At 39.8% G+C, this 25,400-nt stretch overlaps 1 protein-coding gene across 12 annotated transcripts in view; it reads left to right on the top strand.

The window, feature by feature from the left end:
* The window catches only part of LDB3 (LIM domain binding 3), a 120,599-nt gene that overhangs the window by 54,067 nt on the left and 41,132 nt on the right, over positions 1–25,400 (top strand). For 9 of the 12 annotated variants that reach the window (XM_069863489.1, XM_069863500.1, XM_069863498.1 and 6 more), the window contains 3 exons: positions 3,424–3,830; positions 17,879–18,048; positions 18,998–19,034. In XM_069863489.1, coding sequence (XP_069719590.1) covers positions 3,424–3,830; positions 17,879–18,048; positions 18,998–19,034 — 614 coding nt within the window. Of the gene's footprint in view, positions 1–3,423; positions 3,831–8,626; positions 8,650–12,160; positions 12,365–17,878; positions 18,049–18,997; positions 19,035–25,400 lie in introns of all 12 variants that reach the window. The other 3 variants (XM_069863496.1, XM_069863493.1, XM_069863497.1) reach the window with 1 other exon arrangement.

The raw sequence follows: 25,400 nt of genomic DNA, 5'->3' as shown, positions 1-25,400 counted from the left end.
CTTGCATCCTTTGAACTGTTAGCTTTCTTTTCCAGCCACAGAGACTGTGAGACAGAGTGGGATGAGAGAGATGGAAAACAGGGGAACGTTTGTTACCGTTGGCTGCGTTTCACATGATGCAACACGAAGAGCTGTGCTGCTGCTCAGTATTAGAAATGAGACCCCTCCCCATGGAAGAAACTGTTTCAGAAATGTCGCGTTGATCTGTTTTTTATGCTGAACTGGAGAAAAAAATCCAAAATATCCTGCTGGGAATAAACTGAGTAAGGGAATCTTTGTCAGTCACAACAGGAAAGAGCTAAGCAAGCTGATTATTGGGCAGTAGTTCTTTTGAAGAAGTGACACAGCTGCTCTCCTAGCTGCTTCTCTCTTCATCCCTTTCTCCCCATCCACAGGGGAAACCCCTCCCTTAGAACGGCCACAAATATTAACTCAAGTGGAAATGCTAACCTGGGACTGTGGGTTCAAGGGACTCTAGTGCTGAGTGGCCAGTGTGCTAGTATTCCAGCTAGAAACTGTTTGAGGGTTGAAACCAGAACTCTGTTCATGTCCTAAAGGTGAGCAAAATCATCAATCACCATTTTTCATGCAGGTCCTATAATTTTCCCTTTGCCTGCTCTTAGTGTCCAGTAACACAAAACCGATGACAATGCATTTTCATTACAGAAATACCTGGCATTTCTCTCATTAGCAGTTGGAACTGCTACTTTGTAATCAGATCTCCTTGCGCATTCCTTTATTACAGGGCATAGAAAGGAAACCCATGGGAACTTTAGATAAAATCCAGAGTTTTCAAGGTAACAAATATAACTCTGGAATATCCATTTTCTTCTCTGTTGCCTCTGTATTGGTGGCTTTTCTCTAATATTTGTATCATCCCTCTCTGCGAGCATGCAAAATTCATTTGCAAAACTGGTGAATTAATTCATTGATGTGGCCTTCTGCATTTATGCCTTTCTTAAAACACATTTTTGGAGAGAAATATCTGTTTTTTCCTTTGTTTAATGATACATGGGAGCTTGCAGCAGGCCACTTAGAGGGTGATTATTTGCTGTTTTCGATGACAGAGTATAATGCCTGAAGTCTAATTCAAATGTATTAATTTAAAAAGTAATACTCTGAAAAATGCTTTTAGGATTATCTATTTCTACAGCCTCAGGCAGCTATTAATGCCAGCTAAAATCTCTTCCTGTTTGTTACTAAGAAAAATGTTCTTAGTTCATTTTAATCTGATTCACATTTTTGATTCAAAACTTCTAAAATGTATTTAATGCTATGATTAATTATACCCTCAGACTTTAGGGGTTATTTTTGCAATTAATTTTAAGTAATCAGGCCATATTATCTTGATTTTTCACATGTTATCTCCCTGAACTTAAATACTCAATATAGAAAAATCCAGCAAGAAAATATTTTATATTTATCTTGTGAACCTTAGCATCGAAATCAGTCAATGACAGTAATGATAACCAGTACTAGCAAAAGTAGGAAGCCAGAGGCCACATTCTTCTCAGGGCTGTGATTGGTGCAAGGCTATGGGGGATATACCTGTAAGGTGTTAAATAGAGCAGTCAGAGCAGTGGCAGCCCAAAAGACAGAAAATGTTACTGCAGGCCACCACCCCCTCTTTGCTGGCTCATTGCGAGCAGGCTGTGGGCTCCATCTCTTCTTCAGGATAATGTCCCCTGCCTGTCCCTGTCCCCAAGAGCTGGACTGCATCCCGCTGGCAGCGTCACTGACAGGTCTTTTAACTGCGAGCATCACAGCCTCTGGGTACCAATGACAACCGCATGTACCCAGGGAGAGGTGGGAGTGACCCTTCTCTGGTGGCAAAGGCAACGTAGCCCAAGCTAGGCTGGAGCCAGGATTTTAAACTGCTGAGATAAACTACAAATTGATACCATGGCTCAAGAGAAACCTACAAATTTCCAAGCTTTCAAGTGGTTTATTGGGTACCTCAGCTATCGATTGTTTATCCGAAGTGCAAAATTACAGACAAACAAAAGTGAAGAATAAAATAGCCACTTTGGAAACTATGTAATTCATTATTTTAAAACATGTGCTCCTGAGTTCCAGCACTCAAAAGGCAAACAGTAAAGCGATGTTAAAAATAATGTTAGAATCTTTTTATTTATTTTTTTGGTCTCTGAGCCTTCAGAGGCTCAAGAATAAAAAAAACCTGAGAGTAAAGGTATAAAATTCTCTGCTGAAAGAGAAGTTTGTATTCCTCTCTGATAAAACTGTCCTTACTGCAGTTAGGCAGATTCCAAAAAGCCATAGAACTGTGGTCACTACACGCTGCCAGCAGCTGGCAGGAAATGAGGCAATTTAACCCAAATTGTGCTCTGTGCTTCCCACACAGTGCCGAGTAGCCTGCAGTTCCAGGAATCTGGATGGTGTTGCACCCAAACGAGCTTGAACTGAAGGGCAGAAGCAGTGATAAAGTGTTTAAGCCAAAATAAGCAGTTTTACAGGAAGCTTCCTCAGAGCTCCTGCGACAACTTGCTGCCTGCATCATGGTGCTGAAAAGCAGTATTTTTCTTTTTTTGACACTACCTTTTATTGTGCTTCCACTAAGCCGCATTAGTAGCAAATCGTTTACGAACCTGAAGCACATTGCTGCATTTTTCCATGATGGGGTTTGGGTTGAATGCTTCTAATTTGAGCACCAGCACAGACTTCTATGGTAGGAGAGATTCCCATGACTTCAACTAAGACAACAACACATCCCCTGTCCTAGTTGGGAATATTATCTGGGACGTGACTGTAGGATCATACCCCCATCACCTGCGTGCTCACGTACACATTCCTTCAGGTGGAAATTATGTAGAAATGATCAGAATAGAAGCATACTATCTGTTGAGCAGAACCTGTTTGCGAGTCCTGTTGGTCTCTTTGCTAACTGTGCTGCATGGCCTGATGAGCATGACCCAGAGCCTCTGAAAGCAACATAACTTGAAGTGTGCTCGTGGAAAACAGAATGGCTTAGAATCATTATGTTATTATAATAATAGCATTGAATTAATGTTTGTTTGTTATCTCAAATGATTCTTACCTCGAGGTATTTTTAAGATTTCTTGATCATCCTAGAAATTAATTGGTAGTGTTGTCTTCATAGAAAATTCTTGCTGTGGGGTTGACTAGAAGCAAATGCTTTTTTAACATTAAGTTTTATCTGTTGATTTCAACTAAAAAGCAATGTGACGATGCCTGACTGAGTATGGTTTGCTTCCCTTATTTTGAAACAATGCGCTGCTTTGTTGAAAATCTTCCCTGAAAAGGTTGGATGCTCCGCCCCGATCTATTTATTGCCAGTTTATGAATGTTTAGAAAGCAGTAATTGCAGATATATTATTTTTGCATGTGTTCTATGATTGCTCTTTTCTTTTTTTCTTTTCTTGGCCTGCATGTTTGCTACTACAGGAACCTGCTTGGGAAATGAATGGCAACAGAACCACCTTCGGTCCTCTAACTAACACGGCGACTGGGCCTGTGGGTAGTATTTTAGCAACCAATGGAACGTTTTCAGGCTACCTCAACAAGCAAGAGATCAGCTTTTCAAATAGTTCTTCCTACTTAAAGACTACTGCAGTTAGATCTTCCATGTCCTCTCAATCTGTGACTCCTGACATTTCACCTGCAAAGAGTAATCTAGGGTCAAAGCTAAGCCCCATGTTGACCGATGGCAATAGTCCTTTGCACCAGCTGAGCCCTGCGAGGCAGTATAACAACCCCATTGGGCTTTACTCAGCAGAGACTCTAAGGGAGATGGCTGAGATGCATAAATTAAGTCTCAACCGAAGGGCTTCGGAAGGTGGACTTCCTAGAGGGTAGGTAACGGGGTAAAATATTTAATATATTGATAAATAATGACTTTGCTGAAAAATTAGTATAATAGTACCTACCCTGTTGTGCATCTGTCTGGTAATCATTATTAAGGTCTGGAACAACCATTACATTTTCCAGTATCCCTCAGAATATATACACAGTCCACTACAGAATAACTCTTGGTCTTTGGTATCTGAATTGCAGTATTGGCAATAGTCACCAGAGCATGAGGAGGAACACTGCAACTGTGGTAACTGCCATCATCTCAGGGTTCTAGCACTTAACATTTTAAACTAATGTGTGTGGTCTTACAGAACCCAGCATCATTGTTGGCTGTTATAAAAGCTGCTAGAAAACAGATCTAATCTGGAGAAATTGCTTTGACCAGCAAATCTGACGTGCTTGTCTACTGGAGTGTCCCGCTGCAATTCCTTCCTTAATGTATTGGCTTTCCTGTGCAAAATAAGTCAAATTGCAACACTCTGAATCCTCTGGTTTGAATGTTGCCTGCCTCGCATCTGTTAGCTTTGCTGTTAATTTGTATATGATAAGGAATGATCTCTATTTCTATCCAGTCTGATCCCAGACAGTTGCTGTCAAGGTTTTCAGTGTTGCTGTATGGCAGATCAGCTGTCTCATTAACAGGCTTGTGAAGTGAGGAGCTTGGACTACTGTACATGAGAAAATGCACAGTCAAACAGGTTTTCCTAATTTTTCTGCCTTTGTGTATTGATTTGCAAATGAATCTCTGATGTGTTTGTATTTATTTAAAATGAAGATATATTTCTTGTTATGAAAATGGGAAAAAGTCTACTTTCAGCACAAGGGACCTGGCAGTGTGAGGAAAAACAGAAAATTAAAACGATCCTCTTGAGGTCTGATAGCAAATGCAGATTATCAAGTATTTTATATCCCATTGCAAAAGCTTTTTGCAAGAGTAAAACCAAGGGGTTTTTAAATTGTAGCAAAGTAATGATATTTTATCCTTATAAAAGAGCATGAATATGTGCTCTAGATGATTTGAGCGTTTTAGATGATTCATTATACTCTCTTGAGCACTTGGCATTAACAATCCTCATTAGCTTATCTGAAAAAATCCTATCTTCCCTTCTCATCCTGGATGATAATTAGGAAAAGCAATTAGCGTTTAAAAGAAAATAGTATCAGTTAGTAAGCAAGATCAGCAAAATAAACCTCAGAATGCTTCTCTCTCCATTTACAGTTTTCTTGAGCAAAATTTTTCCTTGTCTTATTTCAATAGGCAGTTTCCCAGGAGTGTATCTTGCTGTCTTTCTCCCACCATCTCCACAGCCCTACTTACTATCGCTGAGGGTGAGGGGCTGTCTGGGATGGCTCAGCTCTTTCTTTGTTATCAGGATTACAACACAGCGGCATCAGTCGCTCATTGAAGTCACTGTGAACCCTTCTGTTCCTTCCAGAGCGTGCTGGGATAAGACTACGTAATGTGACAGGGATTACTGGCGTGCAAAACAGATGTACCTGTAAGAAATACTTCACTGTCTCCCTTCTGCTGCTTTTCCGTGTTCTGTCTCCTTTTTGGGAACACATTAGTGCACACCTGTGGCAGTGCTCTGAACTATAGGTTCTACCTTAGAACAACCACCTGAGATTTATTTTGGTTCAATTTGAACGAAATTTTAGGGAATTGCTGTGTATCTGCCCATAGTACATGTAGTGCTAATGAATAAATAAGAAAATTGAGGAGAAATCATCTGAATGTTCTGTTAAAAAAAAAATTCAGCCTTTATCCAGCAGCAGCGAAACAATCTGGAAAGATGAATGAGCCCAGAGCTACTAAGTGCATGTATCTTTTCAGGTAATTCCTCTGAGATTGAGAGTTATATGCATCTGTTTACATGCAGAGAAAATTCAGAGTTCAACAATCCTGTCATTCCACCTCCCAGTTGAGTGTTATCCCTGAATGAAAGGATGGTTTGGGTTGGAAGGGACCTTAAAGCCCATCCAGTTCCAACCCCTGCTGTGGGCAGGGACACCTCCCGCTGGATCAGGCTGCTCAAAGCCTCATCCAACCTGGCCTTGAACACCTTCAGGAATGGGGCAGCCACCACTTCTCCTGCTCTGTGGACAGTAACATGGAACCTGTAACTGCCTGGGGACTTGGTGTCATTGTGGATGTATGTGAAAGGGGGCACAAGGGAGGCACTGCGAGCTATGCAAAGCCAGTTCTGGGCTTTGTTGTAGCTGTTCTTGTCATATAGTATGACAACAGCCACATACAGTACAACATGAGATACTGTATAAAAATTGTGTAGTTATGATGTTCCAAAACTGTGAACTTACTACGCATTCATGAACATGCACTTAGCGGTATTGTAGAAGCAATAAGAAAATTCAGGTGTGAGAGGTGATCTTAAAATATATTTCATTGGTGTCCTCTTCTCCACATCATTTAGACTTAATAGTGTGAATTGCTGTCAGAGGTTTAGTTAAAACCTTTCAAAAATCCTATCAGAAAGCTAAAATTAATACTGAGATTATTTCCTTGATCTGCGAAGAATAACAAAGCATCTGTTTCTCAGATACACTTTAATATTAAAGCTTTATCACCCTGGCCCAGGGTGAAGAAGAGAGGTGCCCTGTTAGGAGTGTGGAACTTGATGTGCTGAAAGCTCTGGAAAGGGGAGTATTAATAAATATCAAGAGTGAGTCATAGCTTGTAACACGTGGTTCTTTTTCATTCCTGTGTGAGTTATTTTTCACATTGTAGGTCAAGGGCAGTAAATACCTGTCCCACAGTACGTGCCAGGTGGCTTGGGTTACCAGTTTCTTGCTATGTGACCTCTGAGCAGCAAGTTGGGTGTTCCATACGTGTCCGTATTTAGACTCTAGCTAAAATCATGTGTGGGTTTGAACTGGAGAGAATTTTCTCATCACGTAAGGAGAAGTAAAGCTTTGCCCTTTTTGACAGAAACTATAATAGCCTCTCGCATCTAAAAAATCTTCAGCAAGACATGTGGCTGTTGAGCTGTTCTTAGGGAGTGCACATCATGATTTTTATCTCTGAACATACTTTTATATGCAAATAAAGGGTTCTTCTTATTAATGTGTATTTTAGGGACTGTAGTTCTGCCTTTAAAGTATTATTTTATGTGTAAAGCAGAAGCCTGAATTAGAAGATTAAAGCAGGCGTTGGAGTCCATTTCAGAAAATGATTCTATTACAGTGTGTTTCGTTGTAAATGAGGGCCCAGCTGTCCTGCCCATACCTAAAATGGATATAGGATGTGCAAGCACTGATGTGCTTGCAGGCTACAGCTTATTCCTAATATATCTCTACTGGTTCCTGCAACGGGCTGATATATTTGGCTTAATGTAGGGTTTATAGTTAGAAAAAAACAGTCTCTAATCCAAGAGCCTGAAGAACGGTACCTGCAGAAGATGATCTGGGATTGCTTTTCCGTGGAAATGGAGAAGTGTGAAGCCTTTACTGCAGCTTTGGCTTACTGGAGATTTTTGATCGTGAAAGAGGCAGCTGGATGAGCCGGTGCCAATGTATGTAAAATGCAGCAGTAATATCAAAGGTTCTGCAAGGCAAAAGCAGTTAGAATGTCACTCTGATGGTGTAACGTTGCTGTCCAGTATTTCACATCAATCCCAGATCCAGGAATGTTACAGCAGCCAGCTGGGGAGGGATCTGTGCCCAGTTCTGTCAACAGCATTCTGTGCAGCTAAATAAGAAACGTTTGTTAACTGATCCTGGACTCTCTTCCTTCTTATTTAGTGCACAATATGATGAATTACTCTTCACCCAAGAATATAAAAGCAAAATATGGGTATTCTAAGCTTGGGAAGAAAAAATACATGTCTTAGCCCATTGGTGCTTTTTGTGTAACCAACAGGAAGCGTTATTAGCAAATACTCTGATATTATAGTCCCAGCACACTACTTGTGCCTCGCTCCCAGCTCTGGCCCACATAAGGCTTACAAGGAGTTTTGTTTAGTGTTTCTTCGGAATTACAGTGCAAGCCAGAGTCGCTTCTTGTTTATGCAGTGAAGCAGGATGCAGCATGAACGTATGGTTTTTTCATGCTGTGTACATACCAGAATGAATAAAATATCCAGATATGGATATCAAAAGAGCCCCCCATAATGCATGGACTTGCTTCATTTCACATGGAATAAATGAGGAATGACTGTCCTGAAATTAATTGGTTCACTCCACTGTTGGCATAGTATAGGTACAGTCAGATTTGGGCCAATAGTTTGTTAAATATAAAGGCATTTTCCATAGTCTTAGATTAAAAACATCTCCCAGTATATTCTTTGGATGTCCTCCAGCCCGTAAGAGACCAAAAACTCAGTCTTGCAATACCAGCTCTGAGGGCGGCCTGAGGAGAACTGACTTCATCCCTGAATGCTGAGTATCTGAGGGAAGAATATCATCCCTACCACTCACTTGCTGTTTTCAGTTGAGAATATCCTCCGCAAATGCTTCTTTCTCCCCTCCGCTCCCTCCCTCCGTACACTATGCTAATAGTGCTTTTAGAGATGCACAGCAATAAAATCATGTTCAAGGGTCAGTGAAAATGCCACGTTACCCTGCTAAGTCCTAGTGGATCAGCGTAATCCCTGTTTTTTCCTTTCTTAATCATGTTGGTGTTTTCAGGCGCGTATTTACATTTTTTCTTACTTGTAGATGGTCTGAAAAATGGTTTGGCAAGCTTTTGTAAATACCTTTTGCCCTTTGCACTCTAAAACTGTTGACTTTTTCTGTTTGGTTGGTTTTGATGTTGTTTGTTCTTTTTCTCTTCTTTTAGGTCATAACCAACAGCCCTGCCAAGTTAGTATCGCTGCTCTATAGTGCCAAGTACTTGTGTTACGCCTTGTGTGTGGAGATTTGTTTTCTGGGGCAGCATGATTCCCTGTGTTGCTGCTGTGGCTGCTTGCAACTGGAAGTATTTTATTGAAATGTGATGTATCTGGCAAGCTCCGTGCCCCTGCCCCTGGTGTCCAGTGGTGCTCCCTTCTCAGCACACCACGTGTTCCGCATTTCTTGGTGATGTCCGAGTGCTGCAAATGGAGTCAGCAGCTGAGCTTGCTCAGTTCTTGTAAATACTTTCAAATGGCTTTGCCTCTGCAGTCCAGGTTTAACTGCTCCTAACTCTTTAAGTTGTCTTCATGCCTTCAGGATTTGGGGAGCCTTTTTTTGGTGTATTATTAATGATGGGTTTTAAAATTCATTTCCCAAGTCCCACTCCACTAAAATTCAAGTTTAGATTGGTATGAGATACTGATATGGAAAGATAGAATCATAGAATGGGTTGTGTTGGAAGGGACCTTAAGGATCATCCGGTTCCAACCCCCCTGCCATAGGCAGGGAAACATTCTACTGGGTCCTGTTCCTAAAAGCCCCATCTAAATGATCTAAAATGTAATTTACCATAGTAAACACATTGCCCAAACAAGAAACAACACTTGATTTAAAAATGTTATTGTTGTACTTCATTTGGGAAAGTTCAGAGAGTCCTCAGCTTCGACCTTTAGTTTTCTAAGGGCAGAGGATTTTCTCTAAATTCCCACTCTTTGTCTCTGAACTGAGTGTTGTCCAGAAATCACCTGAGACTGACACAAATAAATAATTATATTAGCTAAATGTCAAATTTAAACTGACAGGAAAAGGTCAGAAGTAAAACACATGGAGCTGAAATAATAATGCCTAGAATTTACACTGATCTGGAGTTCTCTGTTGATTTTAATGAGATTTGGATGTGATGTCACACAGATGTTGGAGTGACGAAACTCTGTCCAACTTACATTGATAATTATTCTATTACAGTTGTCTTAGAAGGCAGAAGTCACATTATAGGGGTGTTTTTAATCTTACTTGGTGTGGGATTTATATTTCCTGATCCCTTTCCAGCCTCGCAGAAAAATCCCATTCATCTTGCAGAGGAGCTTTGCCTGTCTCTAGGGCCTTTGCTCTGCCACTTTGCCCTAGAGCATGGCACCCATTCCAAGCACTAAGATCTTATTTTTATCTCCAGAGTTATACGGAAAACTCTGCAGTTGAAAATCTGTACCCTTTTCTCTTACTTTTATGAGAAAACTGTTAACTTCTGTCAAGTTTTGCCTTGGTGTGTGTAATTGTGACTATGACCTCTTGAAAGAGGTCACTGAAACTGTTTAGATGCCACAAATGAAAGCCTAAATCACTACTGCTGCTACCAGAAGGGAAGTTTAGGCTGTTCTAAGATCATTAGTTTTTGGTTTTGTAATTGATTGAGGAAACTAATTGCTTTGAACTTTGTTCCTTAAGAAGAGCTTTATTCTTTAAAAGGGGCACATTTAACCTCTGTCTTTTCATTCACACAGTCTTACATCTTGGGTTTAGAACCTCTTCAACATTCCTAACAGTGCGAGGGAAAGGGAACACTAAATTCAAGATCTCAAGGACCTGTGTGTTCTTAATTATTGTGTGGTCCTTTAGGGCATGAGAAAGAAAAGAGATACTGTTGTTAAAGTAAGGCATGTGCATGCTGAAAAGTCAATGCTATAACCCCCTGCACGTCTCTGCACATCACTGTTCCACAGATGCTGTTAGTGTGATAATAATATCGTCACGGATGATGAATAGTTAATGGAGAGATATCTTAAATGTGAAAATGTCTTTGTAAAAAGGCGATTTTCATTTTTTGAATGCATAATACAGACTCCCGGTTTCCTCCCATGAATGTTGATTTATGTAGCTAAAGGCTACGGCTGTAACACAGCACGTGCATCTTTATGTCTGTGTTCCTCGAGCGTGTGGCTGTTAATGTTACATCCAGTATCATGAGTGATATGCGACTGTATCTCTCTCACTGTCCATCTTCAGTCAGGGCATCCCACCAAACAAAAGGCTGAAAACAAAGTGGATTCCACTTGCTGGGTTCAGAGGTGGCCCACTGCCTTTGATAATTCCTGGAATACTGTCGGATGGCTGCCACCTTTACTGGATTTTTCTTTTTCCTCCGTGCTACGTCGAGGGTTCAGTTTTAACACCCGCCCTCTGGGGCAGACAGGCAGTGTTCTCACCTTGCCACCCAGAGAAGCTGTTGTTCGCTCACATAAAAAAAAAATCTGTGGAAGACTTAATATTAGCTGATAAACTTGTAGTGTAATGGCTTTAAACTGAAAAAGGAAAATTGTTCCAATCAAGAGGGGTTACGTTTTTCAGAATTTCTTTTGGAGGGGAGATATACCCGCTTCCAGCTTTGGGGCTCAGTTCAAAATGGAACCTTTGTGAAATATCCATTATTTCCCAAAGGACAGAATCATCAGTTTGGTTACCATTTGGAATCTATACCGCTGGCATCCTCCTGATGCTTCTGGCAGGAAGAGCAGGTGAGAGACTCACCTGACCTCTGATAGGCTGGAGAAGAGCAGCCACTTCAGCCGAGTTCAGCTTGCTCACTGAAACTCCAGGCCATACTCAGTCCTTACTCTAGGACCACAACACTGTACGGTCAGGCACTACAAGGAAGCCAACTGCTCTTTAGCTGATGTCTGACATTAAACTGACTCGTAGTGTCGCAATGGGAACCGCAGTTAACTTGCTCATGGCTCAATTTCTCAAATTAAAATCCTTCCTCATAAATGGAGCCGTGGTGGCTGCTCTTCCAACTGCTGTTGTCCTGCTGACTGGAAGTAGGATGCTTTGATCCAAGACTGCGCATTTATCATGCTGTAGAGAGATGTGGGGAAGATAAGTTTATTTTTTGTGAAAAAAGTGTTGAAGATTAAAAACCACAAGTACTAAATGTCACTGTGATTAATAATCCAGACAGAAAGTGCTGGGACCTTCTAAATAATGAAGGACCTGCCATCTCTTCACCCCACTGCACTTCCTAGCATTTTGTAGGACCCTTCTGAAAGAAGGAGTGGATGCAGTGAATGAACTGGGAATTCGCTGCAGTATGTCCACGGGCGTGCATAGATACGTGTGTGTGTGTGTACGTGCACACACTTACATGTCTGTATGCACGTAAGAATAGTATTTAATAGATGTAAGGGTCATAAATACTTAGGGATTTGTCCTGATTTTTTACACAATGACAACAGTTTCCCCTTTTTTCTCTTTACACATCTGTAACCCAGCACGAAAATGTCATCCCTCAGTGCAGGCAGATTTTGACTGTTACTTGTTATGCTGATATTGTCTCTTCTCCTCTGACTGGAAGCTTTTGTGGTGAGATGCTGTGAACAGAGATGCACACTCCTCTATTGGTGCTTTTTCTCTCTCACTTGACTGTCACACCTTTCTCCTTTCTTCCCCTCCTTTCCCTGTCGAACCTCACTCTTGCATAACCCAGCCCGGAGTTCACAGAGCGTTTCAACCCCAATGTCCTGAAAGACTCTGCCCTGTCTACACACAAACCCATCGAGGTGAAGGGCCTCGGCGGCAAGGCTACCATAATTCACGCCCAGTATAACACCCCGATCAGCATGTATTCCCAAGATGCTATCATGGATGCTATTGCAGGCCAGGCACAAGCCCAGGGTGGAGAATTTGCTAGGTAAGGTTATTTCCTCTTGTGGAATGCTCCTTCTCTGCATGGTACGTCTAACAGTCTCTATATGCATGACACAGCAGCTCTTCCTGGATGCTTTTTTTTCTGCAGTATCTTACATGTGAACACTACAAATCAATCCTAGATCCTCTTTTTGAAAGCATTGCGTTGTTTTGAAGTTAAAAGAATGAAGAGCTAGGAAATATAATATTTCTTTTTTTATATTCTTCCTAGAATTGGTAACCCCCCCACAAATCTATTCAGTGCTCTGTATATGGCACTGGGTGGCTTTGCAATGACCGTGCTTTGCAATAACCACTGAGTTACATGCAATAAAGCAGGGGTGGAATTTTTGAAGAATGCAAAATATTTATTTAGTACCAGCTACTGTTTTATTCTTCAGAATGGAGTGCTGTGCTGCATTATCCCTCTCCCTAGTTTACATACTGTACATGTGTCATATGCATTTGGACTACAGCAAAATCCATTGATCTTTAAGAAATCTGCTTTTCCAGTGCATGTTTCTGGTAATCTTATCTGATAATAATCTTGTCTACGATTGTTATGACTTAACTGAAGTTACATGTGCAATGAACTCAGCCAGGTTTCTCTTTATCGGGCATCTTTCCACCCAAAATATAACTTACCTTCTTTTCATGTGACACCAAAATACAGGTGTAGCAGCCTGCTGTGTATGTTAGCTGCAGGCTTATTCAAAATGCAGTGGCTTATGTATTTGCTTGGGCTCCCTTTTAATGGCTTTTTCTTCTCTATTTGTTTTTTAATTCTTTCTTTTGTCCTGCTGGTTTTTTGCACTCATATTAATCCGTTGTTATAACAACTCTCCCCAAGGATGGATCCCAAGCAAAACCTTTTATTGTTTTGACTCAGTGAATCTCCATATGCGTGAGTAGAGACATAGAATCACAGAATGGTTTGGGTTGGAAGGGACCTTAAAGGTCATCCAGTTCCAACCCCCCCTGCCATGGGCAGGGACACCTTACATTCATTCTATTTGTGTTCTTTATAATAGTTCACATCTTTCATAGTCATGGATTATGAGATATTTTTATGATGTATTGGCATTTTCTACTAAATGCTGTAACATGATATAATACAAATAGCACTTTCAAAAAATTTTTACCTGTTTAGCTGAGCAGATGATTATAAAGTTTCACGGCTGAGCACATGGATCCTTTTCATTTTATAAACTGCACATTAAAAGAATCTCTCAAATGCAGTTTCAGACACAGGAGTTGCTCTGCTGGAAAACCTCATCATGTTTTCTCACCTGTGGAAGAGATCAAACCATGCTGTGATCTGGGGAGAAGGAAATGCCCTTTCTAGAAGGTCCCAGGCAGAGTGAGGGAAGTGCAAAGAGCTCAACTCAAACTGGAAGATCAACACATTTTGCAGGGGGTTAGGGATTTGCCTTAATGTGTAGAAATGTGAACTAAAGATTCTGAATAACTAGAGAGACTTGAATCATAAATCATAAGGTGGTAATGAATTATATCAGTATATATTTGTATCTTGAAAACAGATGAATGACTGTATACATAGATAAAAAATAAACAGATTTTTATGGACTGCTGAGTTGCTGCACCAGCAGCACTAAGAGCTGTGTTACATACCACCAGCAAAAGGTCTGTTCTAACTCTTTTTCTTATTTTGAACGTGGAATCCACCTATCGCATGGGTGGTTTTGAAATGCGGTGATTATTTCCATTAATCCTTTTGTATCAGACAGTTCTAGTGGAACATTATTCTGTGCGGACAACTCCATCTTCTCCCTTCTAATGGTGAAAAAAAAAAACGTTTTCTGCAAGATCCACTCTATAAAAAAAATGTTTTTCTGGAATGTGACTACTAAAACTAACAATTGCTGAGTCCCAGAAGAAACTGCTGTTCCTATTCCGATGTGCAGTCAGGCTCAGGGCACTGAATCTCCTGCGCTGGGAGCTGCAGCCTGTTTTGCAACCTCTTTTCTTTTAAACTTGTAACAGTGACTGAACAATTTTCTCAGCAGCTTGTTTTTTACAACTAAGACAGCATTTTAAATCGAGACGTAGAGGCAGAGTTTGTGCTGATATAACAACAGCCTACCTGTTGTAATATTCAATTGATTAAACTTGTAACTCCTTTCCTTAAGAGGTTGCTTTGACCTCTGTGATATTCGGAACCTTAGTTTGCAGTGGAAAGTGAGGATGTTATTTTGTTTGCTTAGTTGGTCATGTCTGAGATAAGATTATGTTTAATACAGAAATATTTGTGTGAGAAGTTTGTCATATAAAAGCAGTACTGATTAATTTTGTCTCAATTCTTTGCCCGTAATTTGATCTCAGCACTTAATTACTCTTCTTACGGCTACCCATTTTACGTGAGAGCTAAGGCCTGAGGCCACAAGGTGTGTGTAAGACGGGGAACATCCTCAGACTGCAGATCTGAAGGGCTTTGGTTCTTTTTGGCAGACAGGAGGTGGAAACACTTCTTAATCCTTTTACTTGTGATGAGGAGTAGACAGGCTTAAGATAAGAATTCATTTTCCTGTTCAACTGTTTGAAATCAGCAATGTTTTAACTTAAGTCAGTGAGATCAGAATCAGGCTCTTGTCACTTAGAAAATAACCCACAGGTACTGGAAAAGCAAAGGCAGGCAAATAAATTATTTCTATTGCAGTTATTCAGACCTCATGCTGGAACTTAAAGGTAGAAAAAATTGAATGCCTTGACTTTATCTCTTTTCTCACACTCTGTTGCTTTGTTTTAATTGATTTTGCTATACCAAGAACCAAGAGTTGGTTGCAGTAAAACCATGCGGTCACTACATTTTGAGTATATTTCTGTTGAACCTCTTCTAAATTCTGTTGTACAGTTTTAGCCAAATTCCCAAGTCATCGAATCAGACATAAATCCAACAACTTTGTGAGGATTACCATCTAACTCTTCTAGCAACCAAATCAATAATGTGATTGTACAAACTAAAGTCTCATGTGTTCTCTACCGTAAGTCAGCTTGGCTGGAGAACTTACCAGTTCTTACTTACCAGCATGACCTGCCTGTTCATTGGGTTCTTTTTAACAGCTGGAATCAGCTGAATATCCAAAGTCACAGTATTTTGTTGTGTGTCTACACTAAGGTCAAACACTGCAGTGTTCCTTACTTTTTACTTATTTTCTACCTAAATTAAATTTGAGTAATGACTCCAGGGAGTGATTCACATGGTAAACCACAGTTTAAAATTAACTCCAAGAAAAATATTGCATTGCTGCTTATTCAAAGAGGTTTGACTGTCTCTAAATCTTGTTTTAATAATAACAATGAGTGATATGAGTGATATGTGTTGATGTGAAAAGTGGGGGGGCAATGTTTTATTGAACCCTGCTAAAATACCTTAGGCTGTAATATGAAAAACCCTCAAAAGCTCAAACTCATTTGGTAAGTTTCTTTTCAGTAATATCATGGTAAAGTAACGTGCTTGAAGATGCATGATATTTCTGCATATACACACCCAGATGGAAAAAAATTAAATTAAGAAGAGGTACAGCAGAGGCATTAACATGGTTATGTGGATCTGTAGGCTGCCTGGAAGAATCAACTGTCACATTTACGTTTATGAAATGCTCATAATCAGCGATGCGATGCACTTTACACATCCACACTGAGTGGCCCGTATGTCCTAGTTACTCATCTACAATATAATTATGATTTTTAAAAAAAGAACAAGGCCTGTTGCATTAAAGACAGTGTTGGAAATATTCCAATGTACTGCATTAATTTAGTTCAGTTTAGTGTGTTTCATTCTGCTAGGGAAGGTTAATTCACCAAGGTCCATTTCCTCCCTTAATCACCTACCATAAGGATATTAATATGTCATATTAATGCCACACATTGCTACCGTGAAATCTGTGGTCCAGCCTCTGGTGTTTTTTATCTGCCTTTGAGGTAATGACATATCTACACATACACATTTAAACTGCTTCTATGTCTATTGGTTGTAGTACCAAAGGGGTGGGGTCAAGTCCCTAACATATATAAGCACACATCATGTTTCTGAGCCCCTTGCAGTCTTACTTGAAGCACACACCCCATGCTATGTTGAGGTGCAAATCCATTAGAACAGTGTATATTATGCAGGGCTGAAGAAGATGAGCGTGTCAGCTGGAAAATACTGACATTTAAGGGAGTACCTGGTAATGTTTTTTATTGCATTGTATGTTCTTGCTCTGTATAGGACACCAGACATGCTGCTTGGCTTTTCATGATTCCTCTCGGGCTTTCAAATCACAAACCCAACTTCTCTGTAGGCTTCCTCTGCACGGCGCTATCTTAGAGAACACTACCTTTGAGCCTCAACCAGTGAAGCAAGCTTTATAGCAGGTGGCTGCTCCTGGAACTTTATAGCGGTGATTTAACTGGACCAAATGGCCCTTAACTTTTAACAGAGCCATTTCTCAGTTTTCATGAAGTTGAGCATGGTGCTTGCAAAGCTCTATATGGAATAGCATGTTAAAGCTGTTACAATAAATCACTTGCTTCAAAAATAGACCCTGTAGTTAGAGAAGTCATGGAGCCAAGTTACTCCAAGCACACATCATGCCCTCAGCATACATTTCTGCAGCTCTGTTAATATTTAATTTTAACTGTACACCATGCAGAAGTTATTTTTGCAGGAAAAAAAAAAGCTATTAAGTTACTAAGTCTGTTTCGAGCTTGCATCATAAATCAAAGAAAGGTTACCTCACTTGTGCTACAGAGCTTCGTAGTTTTGACTTTCGGTGTGTAAAAATGGAAGTTTCTTTCTGGATATATCACTTTGCAAGGTGATTAGAGATGTCGCAAGACTCTGAGACACAATCTGCTGTTAAAGATTACAGATACAAAGTACGTATGCAAGTCTTGAGTACAAGATGTTCTTATGCTTCACATGTTTAGTAGACAATGAATCCAGAGTTACAGCAGCTGGAAATTTAATTTAGAGCTTGGCAAAGAATAATCATCTCTAGAAAAACCTATAAAAGCCTATCGCATTATGTTTTTATAATGAAATATGGTTTTTATTTCTAAGATTGCAACTTTAAAATACACTAGCCCCAAACTGTAATAAGACATAACATAAAATCCTATCAACATGAGGCCATTTTTGTAAGAAATAATACAGAACAAGAATGCTAAAAGAACTAAATGTTCTTGCCTGGCATGCTCTCTTTTATCACCATGCTTTAACTACTGTAAGCTTGTGGCTACCTTGGCTGAGGAACCATGAACAGACATTCCCAAGCATTTTCATGCTGGTTTGAACATGCAGATTTGAATGATAATGGGCCATTTCAAAGACAGTATGAGCCATGACATTCTTCATTTACATAAAATTCATCTATGTATTTTTTTTAAAGTGGTATTTTCAAAGCCATGTTTTGGATTGCTGTTACTCTGGATGAGGAGCTACAGAACCAGAGAGAGAGGTTGGGATGAAAGCTACCATGTGCTGTTTCACAACGTTTCACTTTCTGAATTGCAGTAGCCTTCCTCTTAAAGATCCTCACGTAGACAGTGCCTCTCCGGTGTACCAGGCTGTGCTTAAAACTCAGAACAAGCCTGAAGATGAGACCGAAGACTGGAGTCGCCGTTCTGCCAATCTGCAGTCCAAGTCTTTCCGCATCCTTGCCCAGATGACTGGAACGGAATACAGTAAGTCAATAACAAAACGTCCCCCACACCCTGATTTTAGATTCATGCCTTTATTTTGTTGCCCCAGTATTAGCAACTGATGCTCAAGGAAGGCCGATTCGCAGCTTTTAGTCATAGGGCTAAGATCAGAGAGCCCTGGCTGTAACTTGAGGGAACCAGGAAATCAAAGTGTTCCATCTGACCTTATGCTTTATGAATAAAATCCTTTGCTCTGCCAGGGGTCTCACTATAAAAGTATAACAGACTGTACAGCAAAAGAGCATTTGGGACCCAATAGTTCCTGTTACTTACAGAACAGATCCCTGCAGTGTAATCTTTCATTTTCCAGCAGCCTCGACATACCACGCTGCCCATTCAATAGAAAAAGGATAAACAACATGTGTCTTTTTGAACAGTTTTTTATAGAAGTGACATCCAAAGCTCAAGAAAACTCATGGATCACCACTTGTATTGAAGCTCTGGTTCTCTGTCAGCCCTGTTATCTAAACCTAGATCTGCTCTGAATGTCAGCAGAGTTTCAGCTTTGCTGCTGTTTTTCTGGCCAGCTAGTACCAACCTCAGAGCTTGTTTCTGATCTAGAGAGGAGGCTCAGGAACCTTTCGCATGTCAGTGAGATACTTAGTATTCCCCCCTCATGTGAATCTGCTGCTGCCTCTTGTGGTTTCCTACAAAAGCAGCAGGCCCTCGTTGTAGAATCATTGCCTACAGCTGTGAAACACTGCAGATAAAGGAAGGAGAAAGTAGTTGAAATAGCTACTTGCCTACTAATGTTCTTCTTCCTAGCTCTAGGGAACAGCTCCCCTTCATGCTGTTTGTGGGAAATCCACAACTACAAAGTCAGCATGAGTGCACCTTCAGATGGGCGTTTGATACGTTTCTAAAGAACTTGTAATTTCATTGTAAAGCCAATATCTTTCTCTTTTTAACTGAAAAAAATTTTTGCTTGCAGTGCAAGACCCAGATGAAGAAGCCCTGCGGAGGTCAAGGTAGGTGACTTACTTTGAAAAATAGTTTTCTCCTTACTGATACCAAATAATGTTTTAAAACAGCATTAATATCTTTTGGTCTTGATGTATTCTAATACAATTACTTAAAAAAAACACTAAAATTGAAATGCTATCAGTGAGAGGCATTTGAATGAAAAGGATAACAAATTAGCATGTTATTAGGAAAGATAGTGCAAAATTCCTGGAGCGTGTGTTTGAATCTGAAAGCTCTCTGCACATGCAGCTCTATGTTCTTTACTTGGTGTGTGAATGCAGTGAGTTCTGAAGACTGAGACCTGGGTAACTAATTAATATGTAATTGGAAAAAAATATATATGTTGTGATAGCACTGGAACTGGTGAGCAATTTATTTGGATGATTTGATTGATATATGATTCTCCTAAAATGATACCGTAAAGGAGTTGTTTCCATCCATGTCCATAATTATTTACTTATGTTTTTTGTCTGGAATAAATGCAACCCAAATCAGTAGAATATGGGAGCACAGGACTGCTTTTGCTAGTGGATAAATGTGTTTGTTTCTTATCATCTACCAAAACCACTGAAGAAGTGGATATGTTCAGAACTATAATAAGGAAATAAAGACTTATCATCACATTATATTGTCCTACACAGCTAGGATATAGATTTAGGGATTTTTATGTTTAGCTTAAAAATTGCAGTTGAATCGGAGCATCCTGCATGCAAGCCTGATTTTCTGTTTGCAGCCGTCAGATCCCCATAGAACATTACCTACTTGAAGCTGCTGGCTGGGTTTATGATGTGTTTGATTCTCGATCTCTTTTCTCTCCTTTTTCTTTTTTTCTTTTTTTTTTTCTTTTTACTGTCGTGTGGCTTCTACAAAGGTTTTGAGCTTTTGATCACAGTGCGAGTAACATTTGTTGAATCAGTGAGAAAGATGTCTCTTGTCTTACCTGTGAAAATACAGCAGGTACACACTCAGCTTATGTTTGGTATAAGCCTTCTATTGCAGTTTACCTAGGTTCATGGCAAGGTGCTCAAACATCAGGCTCAACGTTATATCCTTCATGGGTTTAATTCTTCCCTCAAATGTGCAAGCCTATTTCTTATTAAAAGTATTGTGCATTATCTGTTTTGATGTAATAGCACACATCCAAATCCTTATTATGATGTGATTTAAAGCGTTGTGCTGAGCTTAACAATCCCCTGTCCGCAGCTGAGAGTAATATGTTGTTCTAAAGAAATAATCCTTCTACCCGTAGCCTGTCTGTTGCTGTGGAAAACACTAGATATTGGAAACCTGACTGTTTTCAACACAGCTGATATCATGTTATCTAGGAACATACCATCGTATGTACATTGCACATTCTGTTCAGTGTAACTCCAGGTACGTGACCGTATCCATAGTGCTTTGCACATCTTCCTGTCATTTTCAGGTAACGCTCCTATACTTCTTTTCCCTGAGGACAGTTATGGTTAAGAGTATATTTAGCCAGAGCTGTGTTACCTAAAGGTGTTTAAGGCCATTCTTTGGTAGCAGAAGCTGAAGGGAAAAAGTGCCAGGTAGTTATATGGGTATGGTGCAGTTGGTGTAAGATGAAATGGGGTCTCTTCCTGAACTAACTGATGATGCTTGCCCCATCTTAGTGGCCTGGTAGCTCCCTCAAACATTGTAGATCTGCTTGCAGTAGCCCTGGTTATGCACCAATCCATCGTACGCTTCTCTTCTGGGCCTATTGGACCACTTCTGTTTAATCTCTTAGCAAGGCCCCTGCTGCTTTGGATCTCATAAAGGGATGAAAGGACCTAGGTCAGATGCATGGAATCCATGCTTTAATACCACTCTCCCAGCACAATAATGGAGTAGAAACTCCTCTTCAGTATTTACTCCAGGCAGCCACATCTTTCTCCATGCCCAGTTTGGGATCACGTGGAAGGCTTCCTAAGCTCCTGAAAGCAAAAGGTTTCCATGGAACTGTGCAGTCTGTCTTGCCAGATTGAGTATTGCATTAATCCCCTGCTATGCCAGCATTCTGGAAAAATCCTTCATGTTCCAAAACTTCTAGAGACTTCACAGCGTGGTGGAGTTTCCCACTGTGAGTGATCACTCTCTGTTGCTTTCTCTTGTCTCTGTGTCAGCTCTAAGGCACAGTCAGCAAGAACTGCGTGAAACAGTGATCAGGTTTCTTCCAAACGTTTGAGGGGGGTGGAAATTAGGGGGGAAAAAAAGCCTCAAAGTTTGTAGCTTTTTTTTGGCTGATCTGTTTTACATAGTAGTCACTTCTAGATAGCTGTTTCTAACTTCATAACATACGCTCTGAACAGAGCCCAGAAAGCCTGGGTACTTTCAGGTGGTAAAATATTCCTTTCAGGTCACATTAATGAGCGCATTGCATGACTGTCCTTTGCTCATGCTGCTGCTATTTTGAAGGCATGTGTAAGATTAAAAGTTGCTATGAAAACTTTCCATTGCTGTTGTAATGATTGTTACGGAATATTTTCCGGAAGGATGGTATCAATTTCAAGCCAAACAGATGTTTCTGAATACCTTTTCCTTGAATGGAAGGGTGTATCTTTAAAGTAGTAAGAGAATTCTTACATTTTTGTCTAAGCCTGCTGTAGCCATTGTGCTCCACTGCAACTTGAAAAAATATTTCAGCTAGGAATACTTTATATCTTTTCATTACTTAAAAGCATAAGGGAGAGTTTGAGAATTCATACGTCAAGGCTCCTTTAGAAATGCCACTTGCATGACTGTGTTACTGGGAACAGAAGACTTAGAAATATCAGTGGATTTGATAGCTTTTACTCTGTTTATTGTTTTATGCTTTCTTCAGCCTCAGGAGTGAAACCAGCCCAGCTTGTTCATTTCTGTTTGACTGGTTTCACTCTCAAGTTCTGCTGCATTAATACAATTGTCTTGCATTTTGGGTGTAAATAATGTGAGGAAAACTACCTTGTTTGTAATGAATAGAATACGTTTTGCAAATAACAAGAATAATTTATTTTCCATTCTGTTTGATGTACTTCTCAGTAACTGTGCTCTCATCCCACATCCTTCTCCTTCCCCTTTTTGTTTACAAAACCCAAATTTAAACCAGAGAATATCTAGACAAGATTAACTCCTGAGAGGTGCTGAATGTTGCTTACAACTTGCTTGAGCACCTTGGACTGCAGTCAGAGGTAACCAGGGGTGTGTTTGCAGGAGGTGGCTGATGCCTCACAGGGCCGCGCTTTGAAAATCCCGTGTTATTCTGGTTTTGACACAAATGACCAGAAAGGTTTATGCAAATTAATGTTTATACTCACTTATACTGAGAAAAGCTGTGGAAAAGTACTGATGAAACCTGTGGCTGATGGTCCTTACAGGAAGGACAACAGGAGATATACACATATACGTATATAAATACACGTGTGTGTGTATATATATATGTACACCCACATGTACATATATACGTATGTATAAGCTGACCTAGGATTACAGAATGGAAAATATTTGCATTAATTTTGCTCTTGTATGAAGTTAACTTTCACTGACTGCTAAGTTGAGGAGCAGGGAGAGAAAAGCTGAGAGAATCTGCTGGCAGGAAAAGGAAAACAGTGGGATTATACTGCGTCTCTAGCAAAAGCAGCCCTGTAATACTAAGCACAAGTCAAAGAATATGAAGTCATATCAAGTTACTTCTCAGAAATGAACAACTGCAAGCTCTTTCATACCTGGTCCAAAAGGGATCACTCAGTCTTCTTTGTGCTGATTTGAAAGCTGAGACAAAAATCCAAATAAATTGCCACTGCCCTAGTTATAAGGCAGGAGAGTAGTAGCCATGGTCCCTAACCCCTTTCTTTCTCCCTCCTTTCTTTCTTCTCTGTGTGTCTCTCTCTGTCTCTGTCTTTCTCTCTCTCTCTCTTTCTTCATGCCACAGGGAAAGGTTTGAAACGGAACGTAACAGCCCACGCTTTGCCAAATTGCGCAATTGGCATCATGGCCTTTCAGCGCAGCTCCTTAATGTTAAAAGTTAAAAGCCCACATTTAGCAGGCAAATACATGAGACAGACAATTACAGTAAAAAATTTAACTGCTGTCCTGAGTTAGAGCCTAAGAGCATCACACATGCAGGAAAGACTTACCACTAGGGCTTTCTCTGAGCGCCTGCCTTCTGCAGATTTCCATTGTTAGCATGGTATCCGCTCGCTGCCACCAACAGTAAAAATAGTGATATAACCTGGTTCATGTTCTTCATTGTAGAGTAGATTAGCTTTGTCCTTTACTGTATCAGATGTAACTTCAGTATACAGGAAAATCACTATTGTACACTCTTGACTTTAGTTCTAGAAGAAAATAAGAGGGAAGTTATTGACGTCACTTCTTTAGGAGGAAGAGGAATGAGACTTTTACTGAGTTTTATTGCTGTAAAGATAATTAAGTAAGAGAAAGAAAGATGAAAAGGAAAACAGACTGAGCCTGTGCTAGACTTTGCTAAATGTACAACACCCTTAGGTTACATAGTTGAATGATGCTGCTCAGAATGAGATATTAGCAATGCGGAGTTGTATTTCTTCAATATATTATACTGGTAGAAGTCATTTGCTGAAAACATTGCTCTAAGTTTTCTGTTGGGAACTTGAATTTGTTGTTATATGAAAGCTAGAGATAGCTGGGGCTGCTCAGGACCTGGGAGGGAATGGCCTTTTGCTAGAAGTGATTTAGGAGTGAGAAGAATACACAGTACTGCTGGTGCACTGAGTTTTGAAAAGCATCTTGTAAGTTTTAAGGAATATGTTGCCCATTCTGTATTGCTTTTGCATTACATTTTTTCTGTATATAGCAGCATGCTTTATCTGAAATAAAAGGTTTTAAAACTAAAAAATATGTGCCTGTTTTACACAGTCCTTTACTCCGTTTTTAAAAAATAACCGCTTCAAGTGATTATTGAAAGAACTTTTCTTTCCGCAATAACAAAATTGGTCAAAAAGCTTTCCCCTATTACCTGTAATTCTTGCTGACCTTTAAGCTCTCTGGATTAGAGTAAACCTCATAAAGCAGTTGAAAGAACAACAACAGAAATTAAAGAATACTCTATAAGGGTGTAAATGAAAACAAAGCATCATTAATAGATGCTAGATGACAGCCTATTGATACTATCATTTATCACTGCATAATGTGCAGTCTCTGGCAATAGTGTGTTAACTGATGCTTATGGCAAAGGCACCTGGAATGTTGCTGGTGCTTAGAATGGGATCTTTTTGTTTCGGCATTACACCAATGCTTTGCTTTTAACATGTCCCAGTTGAGATACGGCAAACCTATACCGAAGTCCCACAAATATTTGTTTGATGGACACCAAGAGCAGTCACTTCCCTTTCCAGTTTATGCTCTGACCATTAAATGAAACAAAAATTGCAACTAAATTGAACTGTGGATTCCATAAAACCTGCAGTAGGAGTCTTAGCATTGACTGATGCACAAGTTTGTGGCCATAAAACACTGGCCTCGGAAGGTTGACTGTGCTGCAGCCCTGCCTGCAGCCCTCTAGAATGCTTTTTTCATTAACCTCTGTAAACTGCAAATTGGGTTCCTTTATCTGGTAGCAGTGACTCTGATCAAAGAGATTAGATTGAAACTCTTTCACTTTCTGCTGCTTCCAAACATATGGAATTTATATCAGCTATCCATACAAGAACAAAGTTCATTCAAACTCCTGCTGTTTTTCTGTCTTATAGAAGGAAGGAAAGGCTTCTGTTCATGGGGGATTATTTTTGGATCAACCAAATACTGGAGTGTTTAAAGGAAAAGAAATCTAGCTATCCTACTTGAAACAAAAAGTCTTTTTTTTAATATTAAGAGTACATGAGCACTGGTTTGTTTTAAAATGCATTTCTCTTGTCTTATTGAAGTACAATCATAATTCAGGAAGCATGCCACTCAATGCACAACATTCGTTTATATTTTCCTTGAGGGAAATATGATTCTGATCGTAGCATTTTATCAGTGCCTGCAGAAAAATGGCATAACTGCATGAAATAAAAGCAACATTTTAACTTTTCCTATATGTTGCCAAGATCAAACTTTGATTCAGAGTGGGTGAATTTAATTTATATATAGGACATTTTGATAGAATTTAAAATATCACTAGGTAATGAAGAGTTTTCATAAACATCAAATGTACCTACATAAAAAATATTCCAGTTCCAATTTTCAAGTAAGTTTTCTGAATAAGTAATACAGTATTTTCACTTACTTAGCAATTGTGTATCCTCAATGTTTTGTGAACATAACATAGGTACTATTTGTTTCAAATAGTCCTTGTGCATGTACAATAATGGAAAAGAAAATGTTTAGGTTGTATCTCAATGCTTACACTTAATGTTATTTTCAAAGATATT

The sequence above is a fragment of the Phaenicophaeus curvirostris genome, chromosome 9, assembly GCF_032191515.1.
Source record: "Phaenicophaeus curvirostris isolate KB17595 chromosome 9, BPBGC_Pcur_1.0, whole genome shotgun sequence".
Taxonomy (NCBI): Eukaryota; Metazoa; Chordata; class Aves; order Cuculiformes; family Cuculidae; genus Phaenicophaeus; species Phaenicophaeus curvirostris.
This window is presented reverse-complemented; position numbering and strand designations above follow the sequence as displayed.